This window comes from Ctenopharyngodon idella, chromosome 8 (genome assembly GCF_019924925.1).
Source record: "Ctenopharyngodon idella isolate HZGC_01 chromosome 8, HZGC01, whole genome shotgun sequence".
In the NCBI taxonomy this organism is placed as follows: Eukaryota; Metazoa; Chordata; class Actinopteri; order Cypriniformes; family Xenocyprididae; genus Ctenopharyngodon; species Ctenopharyngodon idella.
In genome coordinates, this window is record NC_067227.1 from 29715710 (window position 1) to 29734235 (window position 18526).

An 18526-nucleotide genomic window follows, 5' to 3' on the forward strand; every position below is an offset into this window, starting at 1 on the left:
ATTCATTTAGTCATTTTAACATTGGGGCTCAAATAAAATATTAATATTAATAATATGGTCTTTAGATACAAATTGTCCTAAGTAATGAACCTCAACTTTTATTTTATTTTATTGTATTAATACAATCTCAATATGATAAAAAACAAGAATTTTTAAGAGCTTAATATATAGGTTGTACAAGATATCAGCAGGTTGAATTGTACAAGATATCAGCAGGTTGAATTGTACAATATCTTAAACCATAGCCTCAGCAGAAATAGTGCACACAGCATTACAATTTTGCAAGTGACTTTTGTTAAGGACAAAAAGATCAGTTTGTCGGGTCTTAGAAGTCATGGAATCACAAGACAGAAACATTGGTTATTTTAGAGGAATTGGCATGTGTCGCTTCTGTTTTACACAACCATTCATGTACGTCTGCGTGTAGAATCAGATCTTTCTTATCCTAAGAAGACCGATTTCTCCAAGCCATCTTCTACTTTGGTGTACTCCAGGTTTGACGGGTAGTATCGGCTCTCATAGCGTGGGTTGTTCCTCACATATTTCAAATATTCCGGGGCTCCGGGACAAATGACGTTGTCAGCCAACAGGACAGTGCCTTTTTTGAGTAGACCACAGTCCTAAAGTGTTATAAAATAAATACATTTGTAATTTTCCATATGTTAGAATAATCAAAATAAAGTTTCCAAAAGGGGTTTCTGCAGTGATGTCACAGGAGAACTATTTTTGGTTGCCTAAAGAAAGTGAACAGTTCTTCAAAGAACCATTTTCTTTGTGTTAAGAACATATTAATAATCTGAAGAACCTTTTTCCACTATAAAGAACCTTTTGTGCAGTGGAAAACTTCTATGGATGTTAACGAATCCATGGAATCATATGTGCTAATAAAGGACCTTTATTTTTAAGAGTGTAAACAGCGTAATTTTTGGGGCTCCTTACCTCAAGAAGTTTAGTATCTGGAACATAACGATCTTTCCAGTGGTCCAAAAACACAAAATCAAAAGATTTTATTCCAAATCGCTCCTTGATTTTGGGGATTAAGTCACCAGAGGCTCCCTCCACCAGAGTAACCTTTAAAAAAACAGAAAAACAAAAGCTAAGTTATACCTTCAAAATACATTTTTAGTCCTTTTAAATGTCACTGGTATCAACAAAATTATCACTTAGTTTGGCATTACAAAATGTTCTGTTTCCTGCATTCAATTCATACAAAACTGGCTTTTTAATAATAATAATAATAATAATACACTGTAAACCCGAATAAGTTGGGCTAACTCAAAAAATTTGAGGTAATCAGTTACATCAAATTTGAGTTATGATGTTCCCAATTTTAAGTAAGCAGAACTATCAAGTTTTGAGTTTGTAGTACTCATGCATGATAATTGCTCCTAACTTGAAGTACCGAACTCATACACTTTGATTGCAATTAACATAAAATATTTAGTTAATTAACTTTTTTATTTTGAGTTCTTTCAAATCAAATCAAATGAGTTAATTTACTTCACTAGAAACCCTAAAAAGAAAATTCAGAAAATGCCATCTTGCTAATTTGCTAACATGTTAACAATAGCATGGTATAACACTTACTTAATGAGTACAGCAACTTAAAACATGTAACTTACCTGCTCTCAAACCAAGCCACATGCGCTACTTGTCACCATGATGGTAACTCTCCAAAAACCCACATTTATAGAAACTCTTCTAAATTAGCATAACAAAACATTAATCACTACTAAATCTCCCTTACCATTAATCTTGCACAAAAAAACATTATATAACACTTAATTTTAGCATTTACTCTCCATTTCGAGTGCCATGGGCAAAGCATGCTGGGAAATAGAAATCCCAGCCCAGCTTCAATTAAACTTCGAACAACTCAAAACAATAAAACAGTTCAGTTTACTTAAAATATGTCAGTGCTGTGAACTCAAAAGAAAAAGAAAGTTCATACTCATAACAGTTAATTTAACTTAACTAATTTGTTCAATTTAAGTTTGTCCTACTCAAAACAATTAAGTATTTTGAGCGTTAGGGTTTACAGTGTAATAATAATAAATAAATAAATGTGGAAAAGGCCTACATATACAAAAATTTCCTAAAATACATTTCACTTTCTTCATCCACAATGCAATGTGCATGACTTGACCTTCCATGTCGTGTGACAAATGAACCAGAAATAATACCCATAATATCTCTTTCTTGACTTTATAGACAATTTTTTGCATAAACTGGGATTTTTGAGTAAAAATTAGATGATAAAAATACAACTGTTCATTGTTAGTTCATGTCAGCTCAGGTCCATTAAATAATATTAACAGAACTTTTGATTTTAATAATGTATTATAATAATTAAAATTAACATTACCTCATGCTTTTGAAGTATTTTCAACACTAATGTTAACAAATGGAACCTTATTGTAAGTTGTTACCGATAATGTGATGCCATGCTGAATCAAAATTGCAAACAGGTCATATGGCAACAATGTTGCATATTATAATTTCATACTTTATTGTTGTATTTTGCTGTTTATATACAGTACATACACGTATACCTACTATTTAGAAAATAGTAAGCAGTATACAGTATGCAACAAGCGGCACACTAATATTCAATTCCAAATACAGCCTATGCATAGCAGCTCTTTTTTCTCACCTTGTCCTGAAGGCCGGCGTAGGCGATGATCTGACGAGCAACGGCGGCAAAGGCTGGGTTGAATTCAATGGTAATGAGTTTGGAGTCGGGGGGCAGCAGTCGAGCGATACGAACGCTGGAGTATCCACAGTACGTGCCGAGCTCCAGAGCCGTGCTGGGGTTCACCTCCGTCAACACTGAATCCAGTATGAGCCCTTCAGAGAGACGCACAGAACTGAATTCAGAAAACGGACCTTGAGATTGCTAATGGAGTAGTCAAAATATCATTAGGGCCTTTCTGCCCCATTAGCAGCATTTATTCATCAGTGCCTGTTCAACATACTGATGATGTTCATTGTTTGGTGTCATACAGTGGCACTAAAAGTATTTGGAAAAAGATTCTTCACAATGTGAATATCACTGCATTAGATAACAAAATATCAATTCAAGCAGCATCAGATTGCATAAGCTTTTCTCAGAATTAAAACTAAACCTAAAACTTAGAACTAACTTTGGTGCTTCATTAAGTGTAAAAAAAAAAAAAAATGGTTCTCTTACATTGTTTTTGTCTGGTTTTCCAGTACAAATGTCTAAACATACTTACATTAAGTTAAATTTACTTGAGAAATGAAATGACTTACAAGATATAATGACAAGATAAATGAGTCTTTCCTTAAAACAAGATGGGATCTCATTTTTCCTTTGAATTAAGTTTTTTTTTTTTTTTTTTTTTACCCCACTTGCAGATATTTTTCTTGTTTTAATAATAAACCATGCAGGGTTATTACAGTTATCTAAAACTAAAACCATTAAAAAAGAAGAAGAAGAAGAAAAAAAAAAAAAATGTTTTCATTTCTTGAAATAAAATAGAGTAATCCTGGAGTAGCCAACTTGCCAAGGTAACATTTCTCATTTTCATTTGGTTTAACTTGATGTACTACTAAAAGTAACTAAAAATAACTAAAACTGAAATCTTACGTAATCTTTATAGAAATGTTAAAAAAAAAAAAACATAAAAATGACAAAACATACACACACACACACACAAAAACATTCAAAATATTAATAAAAAAAAACTATAATACACTGAGATGCTGGGTTAAAAATAACCCAAGTTGGGTTAAATATTTGACCCAACCTGCTGGGTAGTTTTATTTAACTCAACTATAATTACTATATTGCTTGCCTAAAATGAAGCCAAAATAGGTCAGAAATGAACATTTATTAATATGTTTTATAAATGAACATTTATTAATAAGTTTAAATAATAAACATTTATTAAATTGCTTATTAATAAATGTTCACCTTTTGATTATATGTTGCTTCTAGTAATTGTGTGTCTGATTTTTAATTTCCAATTTTGGATTCATTTTAAGCCAGCCATATAGTAATTTTTAATCAATAGTTGGGTTAAATAAAACTACCCAGCGGGTTGGTCAAACATTTTTAACCCAACCGCTGGGTTTGTTCATTTTTAACCAACTTTGTTTTTAACCCAGCATTTTTTAGAGTGTAGTATCTCAATACTAAAGTAACATTGCAATAATCTCACTTAATTTTGATACATTTTGATTATTTTGCTTCTCAAGTAAATGTATCTTGATATTTTTAGATATATGAACAAGAAAACAAGACAAAATACTAAATAAAAAAATCTGTTTTTGCTCATTGCCTTCAATCCCCCGGTGTTTTGGTGATCTTTAGTGAAATTATGAAGTCAATTCCCCTCAAATTCAAATTATGGACATGTTCCACTAATGTTTGACAACTGTCACCAATCAAAATATAGCAACTTTGTATATCGGGTAAGATAGATTTACAGCACATTCGGGAATCACATCTGAAATGAATCCGCCCTCAGTCCCATAATGCATCAGTGCACCAAACTGCTGCTGTTGATCATGTCAGATGCAATGGCTGCACACTGTGCACAGGCGTACATGCAACTAGTGTGTGTGTGCAGTCATGCAAAGAGCATATTGACCCAGTAGACAGGAGACTGCCATCACTTCTCATTCAGAACAGCCGGCTGTGAGCAGCCTTAAGGCCATTTACTCAAGAGCGGAGGAGAGCGAGATAATACAAGAAAAAAATATCAAGCAAATGGTGAGGAAATTAGAAAGGGCGCAGAGAAGGAGGTAAGGGATTAGAAAGCAGGCTGCTACCTTTATCATCGCCCACATTCATGGCCCATTCTTTGTGCCGGCAGTAGTAGTCGATGGCTGAGATGACGCTCTTAGGGTCTCCTTTTGTGGCGTTCTTCTGAACGGCTTTCAGCATGCGCTGTGGTCATATAAATCAGCAATGATCAACAGTGTTCTCGAGCAAAGCCAGAGAGTCCAAGTCCAAAATAAAGACACATGAATTACTCTGGCTTCAAAAGGTTATTTGAATCCATTTTATATGGTTTTATAATCATCATTCCTTTAAAAAAATTTACTGTCACAGTACCATGCTACAGATGTCAGAAGGTAATACTGTGGTATTTTAATACATGGTACTGAATGATCACCGTATTCACGTACCATGGTATTTATATAGTACTTCAAAGAATACCATAGCATTTACATGATGCATTAGATTCTTATTAATGCAATACATAATAAAAATAATTTGAAAACATTTTTTATTATTTAAATCATCATAAATTAAATCAAGCACATTGTTACCATAATGTATAAATACTTTACAATTTAAATAATTTATCATTATTTCTTTCATATTACTGTAAAAATGTATTTTTTGCATTATGATTAAAGTGAGATTTTTGAAAATGAAAAATGTTCTTATTTGTGATGAAAATAATGCTACAATGCAAAAAAAGACATCATGAACCTAAAATAGGCTTCATTTTCTTGTTTTTAATAATAAATTAATTAATTAAAAATAAAAATTAAAGATAAATACATGAAAAAAAATTGAATGCAAATAAGTTTATAATTTATATCTAATGAAAAATGTGATGAAATATGGCACAGTGCAAAAAAAAAAAAAAAAAAATTAAGAGACCCCCAAAACTAAATAAATAATATAATTTTTAATTTTTTAATAATAAATACATATTTAACATTTAATAAAACATAATATTTTTTAAATATTTGTTAAATTCACCAAAAACATACACTCTAAAAAATGCTGGGTTGTTTCAACCCAAATTTGGGTCAAATATGGACAAACCCAACCGTTGAAACAACCCAGCATTTTTTAAAGTGTAGTATTGCTATGTACAAGACAGTACTTCCATGATACATGCCCAAAAACATAGTTTTTCTATGGTAACATATCCAAAACATTTTTGTACTTTTTGTTACTTTTTTGTCAGCCTCTTTAAACATCGTAAAAAAAACAGCAGGTTGATCTCTGCATCCGCGAGTGATGTATGTATGAATGACAGCGAGGGTCACCTGAGGTCGTGATGATCCCGTCATGATGTTAAGGGCCCTCTCAAGGATTACATTGTGCCAGAGGAGTGCCAGCCAGCTGCAGTTCTGCACAGCTGCAGGGATGAGCCAGTGAAAGAGGACGTACAGGACAGCTGCTGAAACCACCGCCACTGCCAACAAACTCAACAGCATCCTGAGAGAGAGAGACCGAGGTTCACAAAGAGAATAAATGATTAAGGTCAGCAAAAAAATATAACATTAACAGCACCACGATTCACAAAGGATGAGACTTCAAAGCAATGTCAGAAAGGATTACACAAAAACAGACATGGCATCACAGTGTAAATCAGGGGACTGTGTTTAAAAAAACAGGTGAAGGTCAAAGGCTAAATTTACAAAGCCATGTCTTTGTGTTTTTAAATTTCACTGCTAAATCAAAAGTAAGAAATTATATTTTACTGAAAGAAAATAGAGCCTATAGTTGAGTATAATGGATGGCACAAGCTGATTGGCCTCTACTGATCCTGCAGCCAATGAGATTGCTTGCTCAACATTTAAAAAGTCCGTTTCAGAGTTCCTCTAAAACCCTCCACCTCCCCCAGATCCACCTGCCCAAATCTGCTACAGGATTTACGTAAGTCTGTCTATTTATGCAGCAGCAGCATATCTCTAATCAAAATTGATTTATGAAATGATTTAATATTTGTATTTATTAATGTTTATTTTGTTTTGTATTGATTTTCGAGAGAAATACATCAGGCCTTGTGAAGCTAATCTCAAAACTCACTGTGATTTCAACATTGACCTTCCTCCAACCTAAAGCAACAAAACCTTTGGACCTAAGTCACTGATTATCTTGTGTATTTATGACGTACATCCACACCTGTGTAAATACCCACAGCTCTAGCAGCAATATTATGATGCAAGATCACTTGATGTGCATGCCTACAACATCAACAGCCAACATTTAAGATAGTATAAGTAATCAGTAACATTCAGATTGGCCACATAAAAAAATGACATGCATGAAATAAAAGACAGGGCAGAGTTAAAAAAACGTTTGACTTTCAGTGGTGTGGAATGCCAAACTCTCCAATCCCCTCTCCTGTTTCAATCCAGTGCTCCTAGAAAACAGTGAAAGCTCCTTTGTCTTTGCTGCAGATTTGGCCACAAGCATGGGGAAGGAAATGATTTAACACAGCTTCGCCCCCACAGCTGATTTACCACTAACATGAACAGAATATTATGATTATGGTGTGAGGTTGTTTTTCAGGGGTTGGGCTTGGCCCCTTAGTTCCAGTGAAAGGAACTCTTAAAGGGATAGTTCACCCAAAAATGATTTTTTTTTTATTTTGTTTTTTTCAGGATTCTTTGATGAATAGAAAGTTAAATAGAACAGTATTTATTTTAAATATAAATACTCTGTAACATTATACTGTAATTTTTGATCAATTTAATGCATGCTGGCTGAATAAATTTTTTTTTTTTTTTTTTTAAAGTAGTACTGACCCCAAACTTTTGAATGGTAGTATATGATGTAACACTGAGAAATGTCAACTCAAGAACCCTACAGCCAAAAAAATGAATCTTAAAGGATGAGTCCACCCAAAATACAAATTCGTCATCATTTACCCTTGTCATTCCAAAACCTGTATGTGAATTTATTTCTTTTCTAAAACATAAAATATGCTGAAGAACAGGGTCTAAACAACATTGGACCCCACCGACTTTCATTGTACAGACACATTTTTTAAAATGTCTTCTTTGTGCTCCACAGAAAGAAAGAAAGTTACACAGGTTTAGAACGACATGAGGTGTGGATAAACACTTGACAGACTTTTTATTTTTGGATGAACTATCCCTTTATAAAACCTCAAGAGTACAGAGAAGTATATGCAATACACCGCCACGTGTAAAGGAGATATTACACTGCTGACATTGATCCTAATACATTCCTATTAATAAAGCTCAGAAGAATAAGGACTTCAGCTCCGGCTTTCTCTGCAGATACAATGAGTCGCTCATAAAGATCTCCAAGCACGATCCACTGGAGGCACATAGTGACACGCAGCAGTGACAGTAGGAGCCTGTGCGCTGTCAGAGCGTGCTTTAATTAAAGATGGTATCACCGCGCAGACCTGCAGCTGAAAATACAAACCATAAAAGAACCAGACAGACTGAAAGACAGAAGTGCGGCTAGTTTTACAGCCTCCTCCACACGTGCTAATAGAGTAGGTGTTATTGACCGCGTGGCCTGCCAGAGACTTTAAGCAAGATTCTGATTACTAGGCCACATGAATATTTAAGTCTTCCGTTTAATTATAGATTGCAGACAGAATTTAGTAAGCTGAAGTGTGCTGTTAACACGAAGGCACCGTATTAACACGTTTGCATGCTGTGTGCGGGATGTGTCAAGATTTCAATCACCATCTTGCTTAGGAATAAATATTGAAGTGTGAATAATATTGGTTGAGCTGGATCATGCATAAAGTTACATAAACACGACGTGTCACGGCAAGAAATGATTCTCACATAATACATAACTCACATATTTACAGCAGCAAAGAACAATCTGTTGCAATATTGTGCCAAACAACATTTCCATAATCTTACTTCCTTTTGTAGCTGTCTTCACATACACACAGAGAGAGAGATGAGCTTCCCTTTCCCTCCGATGCCTTTATGCCTTTCTCTGACAAAGTCTTTTTCGCTGGCCTCTCTCTCTCTCTCTCTTCCTCTCTCCCCTCCCACTTCTGTTTGCTCTTTCTAACCTGTTATGCTGGTCTGCGTTGCGTATGTGTTGAAAGAGTTATACAGCCATTGGTCACGCTAGAGAAAGAGAGAGAGATACACACTGATGCATGCACACACACGCATGTAACACTCAGACTAAATACTCAGACACGCAGTTACACACGGTAGGAGAAGGATCTGAGCCTCGGCCAACCGGGCTGAGTTTTTAATCCTCTTTTAGCCAATCATGCTCTAATCTTCTCGCGCTTTCTTTCTGCCTCCCTCTCCTTCGTTTTCCACATCTTTGTTTTCCTACCCTCCCCTTTCACACACTGACACATGGATAATGATGACAAAAGAGGGCCTCAGCATCACCATTTTCCATATGGGATTATAAAAGGGAGTGTGCATGATTATAAAGCCTGACACATCTTATGCAAAAACACATAACCAGTTAATTCAGTGCAATAATAAATAAATATATATCTTCTGAATACATATATATATATACAGTATGTATGGTCAGAAATGAGGTAACGATGGCCTCTCTCTCTCTCTCTCTCTCTCTCTCTATATATATATATATAATATTTTGATACCATTACAATTATCAGCTGATACCGGAGACTTTTTTGTGTGTGTGTCATTTATTGATATTGACTGATACTAGATATTTAATTGTGCATGCTCATTTCCACCATTATTACCTTTACCATCATCTAACACTCACTTAAACTTAAATTTAATACCACTGTTAAATGCAATCTTTTGCAAGTCTCAAAATGAATATCCATTTTTTATACCATACAAAATAATACTGTGATATCCACATTCATTACTTAGACTATACTGTCAAACCAAAAATGATTCAGACATTTTTGATATTTTTGATATATTTTTACTAGTGGGTGCAGGACACCATAGTTCATTTATGTAAGTGAGGATAGCAAAATAAAGTAAACTGTGACATATTATACCCAAAAATTCTTCACACAGTGGACTACCAGTAAAATGGATAAAAATTTAGAACCAAAAATGTTTAGCCTGACCATGTTTTGCTTAAGTGTTATCTGACATAATTAAGATTAATTTTTTCTGACACAGTTGAACTCTGAGATCTTGTCATATTTTATTACCGTTTTTTTAAACTATAGTGAATAAACTGTATTAATGAATAATTAATTAAATGTTCAAGGTGTCTGAATAAATTTTGGTTTGACTGTATATACACCATCAAAAACAATCCCCAAAAAATTTACAGTAAAAAAAAAAAAGTCAGCTGTGGTTGCCAGAACTTTACCGTAAAAAATACGGTAACAACATTTTAGGTTTTACGTGACAGCACTTAGTTTACTGTCTATTTTAGAGTTCAAAACTGTATAATTTAAAGGTTTATATTATAAAAATTACAGTTCATAACTGTTTATTTTACACACTGTACACACATTCCGTTAAATTTACGGTAAAAAACCCGGCAGCTGTGGTTTCCAGAAATTTACCGTAAAAAATACGGTAGCAACATTTTAGGTTTTACAAAATGAAATTTTAAAAATGCAATAAACATCATTTTTAATAATATTAGATGTAACATAAAACCCTAATGTACATAACTGATTAGAAAAAACTTAGAAGAAACAGTTATTTCAACGAAAATACATAATGTGTCACACAGGGAATTGTGGGAATGTATTGTACGTTTTTTCAATGTAAATTATACAATGACTATATTTTTCACTTCCAAAAACTGTAAATTTAATGGTATTTTACTGTAAAATTAATTTAAATGTACGGTTAGATCACTGAATATAGTATGGAAACTTTCTTTTACCGTTAAAATCACGATAATTTTTTACAGTATATATATATATATATACACACACATAATAGAGTGTGTAGCACTAATAGAGTGTGTGTATAACAGATCTTATAATAGAGAGATATAAAATATATATAGAGATAACATTATATATATTTATTATCCTTTCAATTCATTATCTATCTATCTATCTATCTATTACATGAACACACACACAGGTTTATGTTACAAAATAATATTTTGATGCCATTAACTATCAGCCTAAATTGTCTACTTTTTTAATTGATATTGACTAATATTGAGATCTAATTGTGTATGGATCTACCAGATGATTAGAGATTGAAATTAGCATTTAAAACCATTTTGTCAAATGTGAAACATTAGAAGCACAATGCTTTAAACCCACATAAAAATCACGTCAACATTCATATGAGAAATTCATGTTAAGTTTCTATCTGCATGGTAAAACCAGAGAATCATACAAACATGGGCTCTACATCAGGATACAGAGAGAAAGAGAAGGAGAAAGAAGGAGAGAGAGAGAGAGAGAGAGAGAGGTTACAGATCCAATGTATTCTCCTTACATGTCATTCCCAATCTAAATCATCCACACACACAAACAGTTTGTGCATCACATACACAGGTACATCAGAGCTCCGGCGTTCTGTTGTTCTGTGTTGTGGTTCTCTGAACCTCTAATGCTGCATAATGGTGTCGCTCGCAACATGTTAAGCACTTGAAATGTGACTGCGCTAATGAATGCAGCACATTAAAGCATGCATCAATGGGTTTGCCTTTTAGGTTTACCATCACTTAACTCTTCTTATCTGCATTATTGTTCACCAGCATAAATGAGACCTTAATAACATCCTTATTTCTAATTAAAGCGCAATCATACGTGGTCATCTTCAAGTAATAATAAACATGACATAGTGCTGAAGTCACCTGACCTGTCTGAACAGTGGCTACTGGTGGCCAAAGGAGGCATTTTCAAAAGTGCTCTCTTACAGTACTCAAGACAAGGTCAAACATACATGTGTGCCCTTGCCGATGGCTAGTGTTACACATCATTAAGGGCACCTGAGCATGGCTGTTGAAAAACAACACGCTTTGTACTGCTTTTTTTTCCCAAATGCATGGATACTTGTAATAAAAAGTATAAACTTACAGTATATAGGCTAAAAATCAACTGCTTATTTATTGTGTGTCTTTATACTTGACATTTTCATGTAATCGTGATAGTTGCTGGCCTGGTGACATGGTTCAGCTACTGCGCCCACATACAGTGCTTTTAAATTTGAGATCAAGTAATGGTGTGCACAAAATACTAACCTCTGGATAATTCCTTGCATTCAATTTCGTCCCTGGTGAAGCAAAAATGTTGGAAACTATCAAAAGAACAAAAGAAATGTTCATTTGCACCCAAGGCACACTGGCACAACCCCCATACAGTGGGTTTCCAGGACTGAAGTAACTGCTGGGGGCTCTGAGGCATGCCAGAGTGGTGACTCACTGTGGGGCTCCACTGCTCTGCGTCACACACACACACACACACACACACACACACACACACACACACACACACACAGAGAGACGGACAGAGAGAGAGAGAGAGAGACACTTAGGTTTCCCCCAGCTCTCCTAACCCATCTTGTTTAATTATCATATAAATCAATGCTGTCATTGCAGTTATGAGTCAGGCTAGATATTCAAAACAAAATGCTCTAATAAGGTTACAGTAGTTATATGACTTTTTTTTGTTTTTTTTTTACATTGTAGGATACACTGAAATGTGGATTGCATTATTTAAAATAATTTTAAGTAAATAATTTTTTTTTTTTTTTTTTTTTTTTACAACACATATATAATATAAATTTATTAAAATGGGAGGACCAATGTAGGCTGGATTTTGGGATATTTTTTTTATTTGAAATAATATATAAATAAATATTTAAAATGTCTGAATCCCATGCCTGATTACAAATCATTATGATAATATAATGATATATAATGTTAACATATATATATATATATATATATATACTGTACACACACACACACACACACACACACACACACACACAAATATATATACAAATATTATAGATAGATAGATAGATAGATAGATAGATAGATAGATACATACATACATACATACAGACTGTTTAAATTCCAGTATACAATCCATATAATAACTCATGATCTTAAGCTATGGTGGAACAACATAACATTTAGAAGCCTTTTAAAACTGATAAAAACTGATCCTATTATAAACAACTGCAATTTAACGTAATTTCGTAAACAAATAATATGTCAAAAATGTAACAGCTCAGCATGACACAGTGGCTCACAGCATTCTGCATTAGACGCTGCACTCCCACTGCCTCTCCCCTGCGCATTCCGCCTGAATGGTACAGTCTGACTTGCCTGAATGGAATTTGGAACAGCCCATTATGAGCCAGTTTAATTTATTAGGGGTGAGCGCTTGCACTTCATATTCAAATTTCATGACTGCAGGGACGCATAATTAACAAAACCAATCTAATCAAGAATGCATTATAGTAAAGTTGAGATATAACATAAAACTCATTAATTACATAAGAATTAGCTCAACGACATAATTATATGTATCCAATGAGTCCTTGTGGTGGTGGAGTGAATGACTCCTGAATCTATTCGCAGCTGCTCTGTCGCTTCCATGATCCACTCCAGTCCGGATTTGGCAAGGAAAGGAACAGCTGCTGTAACGTTTTAGCAAAAAAGGAGCAGTAGTGAGACATGCGGGGTATAGATGAGTCTCTCCAGCAGCATTGGAGACCGGACGAGCAGCAGCAGCAGCACTAGATGATCATGGCCGAGGACTATTGGGAGCGCGCGGCGGCTTTGGGATATTATTACTGCTGTTAAGATTACACGAGCAACACGCACTCACTAACACAAGCGCACACGGATCTCAACCCCACGGGTAAGAAAACCTCCCCTGTCCACTCTGATATTTCATCTTAAAGTGGAAAAAGCATCATAACGTGACAGAAAAAGTAGATTTAGGCCGTTTTTGTGGGAGTTTATTCGAGCCGGACTCAATGTGTGTGATATCCTGCTTGGGTCGGTTGGGCTGTCTGAATGAAAACTGATTGTTTTATGATACATGCGAATGGACAACCGAAAAACTAGAATGAAAGAATAATAAAAAAAAGGAATCATTCCCGCATTCCTGTACAATGGCCGTTTCGTGCTGGTCTTTAAAGCCAGCTAACTAGCTAACCTGGCTAGCGTGTTTATGTGTGTTTTACTGTGGATTAGTCAGCAGTCTGGCTGCAATCAATGTTTAATTTCATTATTTTTTACTTATTTATATCTTGCCTGAATAATTGTCATGTTTGCTCCTCTAATAATGTCATCTGAATTACCTCAGATGCTGAAACAGAATGTATTTATTAAAGGTGTATGTTCATTTTAAGCAGTTTTGTTTAACATATTCATATTATAAAAGATATTATTTCATGAAATGGCTTTAAGAGAGAGGAAACATTATCTGTGACGTATTTTACGGTGGCAAAATATCTTGTGATGACAGCATAACGTCACTCATTCAAAACATGATGTGGTGTTATATAAGTCTACGTCATTGTTGTGAATATGTAGTATTGAATTCATGTTGTTATCCTGAGGTAAAGCTGCATTTCTAGCATAAAAAGGCCATAATGATCATTGATTTCCCAGCTGGTGAAACCACTTTTGGTGCAAGTTTAACTGATGGAATGGGGAAGGAGGAAGAGTGATGCAGTCTGACTCCATCAAAACATTGTGTAAGATACAGTAACGAGAAGTCACAGTTAAAGACTCAAATCTGGTCAGATGGAGGCGAATGTTTGACAGTTTGCCGGTCTGATTCAGAATGGCTTGTTGGAGGCGTGGGTGCATGTTGAGTGGGTTGGGTTGTAAAGTATTATCATAAGGTTGTGACAGATAGTTTAGGAGTCTTTAAGTTTGCTTTTCTCCACTAAAAAGCCTTACACGCATAATTTTGATGGTTTTCATCAACCCACATTTAGGCTAAGTATTGGTTTCCATTCATAGCTTATTTAAAAGAATTAGGGAAAGCACTTGACCTTTGACTTCCGTGTTGAGGGTAATTGACTTAGAAGCAAGACTAGAATAATTCCAAAGGAACGTGTATTGCTAGCAGAAATCGTCTGTAGTCATATTTAAGGGTATTTTTTTGTAATATACAAGGGATATATTGACTAAAATCTGTTCATGATAAACAGAAGTGGTACTTCATCTTTGTTTTAGTGCAACAAATTTACCAACAGCTTTTTCAGAGTAGGCCTATATTGGTTTAGTGAATTTAAAGTGAATATTTAGTAGAACAAGTGCTTGTTTCTTTTTAGCACTTCTGTGTATTTTCTGTTATGTAATCAGCATTATTTTGACCTGCTCTCTAGGTCTCAGTATCCGCGGATTGGTCAAGCATTGGCTTATTTTGGCTACATGATCTTGTTTTTGGTATTGTAGGCTGTTTCTCTTAAAGATATATTCCCAAAATACCTTCTTACCATTTACCATACAATTTTCCTACAACATTTCTGGTGTCGTCCCTGACTTTAGAATTGTACGTGGCATGTTGTTGACAACAAACTATTCCTCTGAGTAAGTGAATAATAATAAAAGACATTATTTGTGTAGTATTTTTCATACAAGGAATGTTTTTTTTTTTTTTTTGTATTGTAGGCCAAAATCATTTTGAGCTGCATTACAATAAGCAACAAGTACAAGTAAAAAAAATACCATAAATAATTAAAAGCTAAAATAAGAGGATCCCTTTTTAGCTTTCTTTCAGAAATATTTAGCCAGCTGGCTTCCTTAATATCTATTGGTAGTGTGTTCCATAGCTTTGGGCATAATTGGCAAGTAACTGATTTTCTTTTGACTGTTGCAAGAGTACTTCATTATTGCAGTATTTGAGAATGTGAGAGCCTATAATTCCTCAATGAATAGAAAGTAACCTACATGAGCAGGCTGATTTTTCCAATCCTGGCATGTGTCACCAGCATAATAACATTGATGAAGTGCTGCACTGTACAAACACCTTCTTCCGCTTTTCTTCCACCATGGAGAAATGACAGCAACACAAACACATTTGCGCTCAGAGGCTGGTTGATGTAGTGCTGTCTGAACCTGGTGTTCCAGAATCAGTCTCTATGAAGGTCACCCCCGTCGGGGTGTCACCTTGTGTTTGGATGCATGTCAGTCTAGTTGGAGAGGGATGTTGGAGGCCTGTGGCCAGCATGGACCGGTGCTTTGTTTAACTCTCTTGCATATCATCATATGGGAATTTAAAGGGGACCTATTAATGCCCCTTTTACGAGATGTAATATAAGTAAGTCTCTGGTGTCCCCAGAATGTGTCTGTGAAGTTTCAGCTGAAAATACCCCACAGATCATTTATTAGGCTATAGCTTGTCAAATTTTACCCCTATTTGGTTATGAGCAAAAACACGCCGTTTTGTGTGTGTCCCTTTTAAATGCAAATGAGCTGCTGTTCCCAGGTCGCTTTCCAGAAGAGGGCAGAGCTTTAACAGCTCACGCTTCAGTTGCTCAACAACAAAGCTGGAGAATCTCACGCAGCCAAAATGAGGATTGTCAGTAACGGTGTTCAGCCTTACCATTGTTCAAACCGGAGTCGGACACTGATGGAGAGAATCAGGAAGAAGTTACAACTTTTGTATATAAATGTATGTAGTTGCTGTGGAGTTGATTTAATTCATCAACTAGCATGTGCCGTCATGTTAATCTTTTGTGCAGATCCAGCATTGAAATGACGGCAATGCAACAACACTCTACTACAACAACTCTTCCTCTTCTCTAAAGCAGCCCAACATGGCCTCACCCCCTTTGTGATGTGTTCTTGGGGGCGGGGTTTATGTAAACTTTGGGGTTTGTGATGTCACCAACCCAGGAAGAAGTTTGTTGTAGTCCCAACTAGCTGTTTGTGTAGTCTTTAATAAGTGATTTCTGTAAAAGAAAATATCTCCCTTTGCATTGAACTTTGAGCGTTGTAACTTTGCAGATGATGTTTATGCTCTAACAGCAGACTTTAGTGAAATCATAACCAAGGACCTCTTTAAGATGACCCCTTTAAGGAAACAGACCACTTTTTGCCACTTGGCTGAGCAGGTTTGTAAACTCATCCACATGGGCGAAGACCAAGCTGTCACTGTCAGTCGTCCGAACCCCATGAAGCATTTATTGACCTATGGAGTGGATAAATGAGCCTCAGCCTGCGCCGTATTGATGCAGGTCAGTTAAAGAAACATTGCGGCTCTGAAACCAAACCCTGCCAGTCTGTTTGCAGGACAGTTGAGATGCGGTTAGTCTTGTGTTAGTTAGCAGGGGCCCACAGAATGCTGTCCTGCATGCTGTTTTGATGGTCGACTGCTGCGGGCAGTAATGAAAAGCGGTAGAAAGAGTCTTAAAGAGTCATCAACCCTGATTAAGCAGCACTAAGACGTTGCTGAGAGCTGAAAACGGCCCTTAACCCAGTGTAGACCACTGCTGCTCTCCTCTGGGGCTGCAATCACTCACCAGGTCATGAATGAAGCCAGTGTGGAGTGAAAAATGGGTGGAGGGTAAACAGCTTAAGCTTACGTATATATAATTGTGTCTTGTTTGTCTTTGATTACCGAAATGATTGGAGACTAGATTTATCTTGGCATAGGAGCAGCTCATATAACACACTGCTTTGTCAGCCATTCAGCCACATAGCACACGACCATGGTTTTCTTTTCCGGTTGAATGTGACTGATTGTTATTTTAAAATGCAAAACATGATAAATTTTACACAGTGTCCTTTACCAGTCAAAGTTCCTCTTCAGAGCACTTTGCTTTACTATAAACAAGAGCGAAGGTTTGTGGATCGCCCTGTATTTCCTGTTGATTGTCTGATTCAGAAGGTCTGATTTTAGGCTGGTTGGTTTATCCTAGTTTATGGGTAGGATAAATCAAAGAGGCTTTAAATGCCTTGTAGTGCCTTGATTGCCATTGGCTCTGTTCCAATTTATTTGCTCTTCTTTTTTATGTTTCTCCTGAACATTTGTATTTTTTGGCATCTTGGATTTCAGACGTGTGTTTCCGTGATTCCCCCTCAGGGAAGAAAGGAAACACCACTCTCACTATTTCAAGTATTTCAACTATTCGTAGTGTTTTTGGTGTTAACCTTCCAATGGTTTGCCTTGGAGTGGCTAAAAACCCTTTGGTCTTTTCACTATGTGCCACCACATGCTTTAGATTGAGATGACGTGACTATGTTAAAAAAATTGGTAAAGGTTTTCCTTTGTCATCACTTGAATGATTCCAAACCTTGTGCATTCTGCTTAATGTGCTTTTAAACCCCTCAACTTGGATTTTACATATTTTTATCACCTTTAAATACTGCTATGATGTGTATTTTCTAGTCATAAATGCCTCTTTGATTAAGGGTGTGTTCACACAGTTCAGTTCTTTTGGTTCTTTTGGTCCGGACCAAAAAAGAAAATGACGTATTTAGTCCTGGTTTGGTTGGCATTCACACTGTCATTTTTAACACCAAACCTGAAGACAGAAAAAATGCTTTAATGACTTACATTTTGCGAAGGAACTTGCCGAACATCCAAAACAATGCTGTGTGTTGGGATAAATGTGCTCGCATGGATGTATGTACATGTCGTATTTTTACCAGCTGAATAAATGTGTAAAAAGGAGTTAAAACAGCACCAGGAATTTCTCCGTCACACACAAACGAAGATGTGCTGCAAGTAGTTTTGTCACGATACTGGAATTTCCAACTTCGATACGATACCTTGAAAAATATCGATATTCAATACCATTTTCGATTCCATGGGGAAAACTGCCATACTGTCATACAGATAATTTTTTATCTCACAAATTTTTGATAATTTGGGTTATCTTGTAATAGCTTACA

At 35.6% G+C, this 18526-nt stretch overlaps 2 protein-coding genes across 4 annotated transcripts in view; one reads left to right on the plus strand and one right to left on the minus strand.

Moving 5' to 3' along the window:
• Window positions 1-93: 93 nt before the first annotated feature.
• comta (catechol-O-methyltransferase a) lies at window positions 94-8873 on the minus strand. Of its 2 annotated transcripts, none has more exons than XM_051903435.1 (6): window positions 8629-8873; window positions 6037-6208; window positions 4798-4915; window positions 2654-2847; window positions 940-1071; window positions 94-620 (listed from the first exon to the last, which is right to left on the minus strand). In XM_051903435.1, exons 2-6 carry the CDS (start codon window positions 6205-6207, stop codon window positions 441-443), a joined length of 795 nt encoding a protein of 264 aa, XP_051759395.1. In that variant the 5' UTR covers window position 6208; window positions 8629-8873; the 3' UTR covers window positions 94-440. The 2 variants fall into 2 exon arrangements, with proteins under 2 accessions (XP_051759395.1, XP_051759394.1); XM_051903434.1 differs by lacking the exon at window positions 8629-8873 and adding an exon at window positions 8564-8582.
• A 4254-nt stretch (window positions 8874-13127) lies between these two features.
• cdk16 (cyclin-dependent kinase 16) overlaps window positions 13128-18526 on the plus strand; it is a 37434-nt gene continuing 32035 nt past the window's right edge. The window contains exon 1 of one of the 2 annotated variants that reach the window (XM_051902537.1): window positions 13128-13529. The gene's annotated coding sequence lies outside the window, so the exon portion shown is untranslated. The remainder of the gene's footprint in view (window positions 13530-18526) is intronic. The other variant, XM_051902538.1, reaches the window with a different exon arrangement.